The 1,317-nt window shown below is 69.9% G+C and overlaps 1 protein-coding gene across 1 annotated transcript in view; it reads right to left on the bottom strand.

Moving 5' to 3' along the window:
• EDN2 (endothelin 2) overlaps positions 1-1,029 on the bottom strand; it is a 3,972-nt gene extending 2,943 nt beyond the window's left edge. Inside the window, exons 1-2 of the mRNA XM_014309432.2 lie at positions 902-1,029; positions 398-530 (exon numbers count right to left, since the gene is read on the bottom strand). Coding sequence (XP_014164907.1) covers positions 398-530; positions 902-959 — 191 coding nt within the window. The 5' untranslated portion in view covers positions 960-1,029. The remainder of the gene's footprint in view (positions 1-397; positions 531-901) is intronic.
• Positions 1,030-1,317: the final 288 nt, after the last annotated feature.

Raw genomic sequence — 1,317 nt, 5'->3', positions numbered from 1 at the left:
ACTTGGCAGCCTCGGCCCGCAGTGCCAGCCCACCCCTGTCTCATTAACAACTCTGGCAGGCAGCAGCAGCCGGGGTTACGCGTGCGAGCGGGGAGAGGAACTTTTCTGACTTGCGGCCACAACATCTCGGTGTTGCTGCGGGCTCGCAGAGGTGCAAACCTCAGGAAAAGCCGAGCCCGGGAGGAAGCAGCGCCCTGTGCTTTCACCCCGAGCCCCGGGGGATGGACAAACACTCCAGCAGCAGCAGCAGCAGCAGAACTGTTTGTCCCCTTCTGGGCTGGCCGTGCACCTTGGAGCAGGTGCTGCCGGAGCACCGGGAGCCTTTCCCACCCTCTCCAGCAGAAGGTACAGCCCCTGCCCATCAGCAGAGCTCCCCCGAGCGCCGCGCTCTGCTCACCCAGGTGTGTTGACCCAGATGATGTCCAGGTGACAGAAGTAGATGCATTCCTTATCCAGCCAGCTGTTGCAGGAACATCGCTTGCTCCTCGGCCGCGGGGCCAGGTGCGACTCGGCCGGGGGATGGCCCAGACCTGCGGCAAGCAGCACAGGGAGGGAGCGATGAGCGGCCCGTCCGTCTGCCCCCTCTGAGGGTCCCGTCCCTGTGTCCCCTCTGAGGGTCCCGTCCCTGTGTCCCCTCTGAGGGTCCCGTCCCTGTGTCCCCTCTGAGGGTCCCGTCCCTGTGTCCCCTCTGAGGGTCCCGTCCCTGTGTCCCCTCTGAGGGTCGCCGCGATGTCCCGGTGCCGGCGGGACCCTCACAGCCCCGGGGGCTCCCCGGACCGAGGGTCCCTCACGGCCTCCGCACCCACCCCGGCCTCCTCCCCGCGCCGAGGGGTCGCAGGGGGTCCCCCCTCCCGTGCAGGTACCCTCGGGGCACCGAGCCCCGCTCCAGCCCGGGGCTCACCGGCTTCCAGCAGGGCGCAGAGGGCGAGCGCCAGCAGCACGGCGGGGTGGCTGCCCATGACCGCGGCTCTGCGGCTTCCCCTGGGCTTTTCCTCCTTTTCCTGCCGTGCCAGCTCTTCCAGCGGAGCCGCCGCGCTGCGTCTGGAACCGGCGGGGGCCCGGCAGGTGCTTTATAGCCCCGGCCCGCGTCACCCGCTCCGCCCCCGGGGAACGCCGGGCTCGCGTGGGGCGGGCGCGGACCCCCTGCTCCTCCCCCGAGGAATCCTCGCGTTCCTCTGCCTGGGGAGAAAGTGCCGGGGAATGGGAAAAGTCACTGGCCGGGATGCGGTGAGGCAGAGTGCGCCCCGAGCAGGGCTGTGCCTGTGGGTGAGGGCAGCGAGCACAGCGGGGTCTGCAGGCAGTGTCCCGGCACCTCCC

This window comes from Geospiza fortis, unplaced genomic scaffold (assembly GCF_000277835.1).
Source record: "Geospiza fortis unplaced genomic scaffold, GeoFor_1.0 scaffold32, whole genome shotgun sequence".
NCBI lineage: Eukaryota > Metazoa > Chordata > Aves > Passeriformes > Thraupidae > Geospiza > Geospiza fortis.
This window is presented reverse-complemented; position numbering and strand designations above follow the sequence as displayed.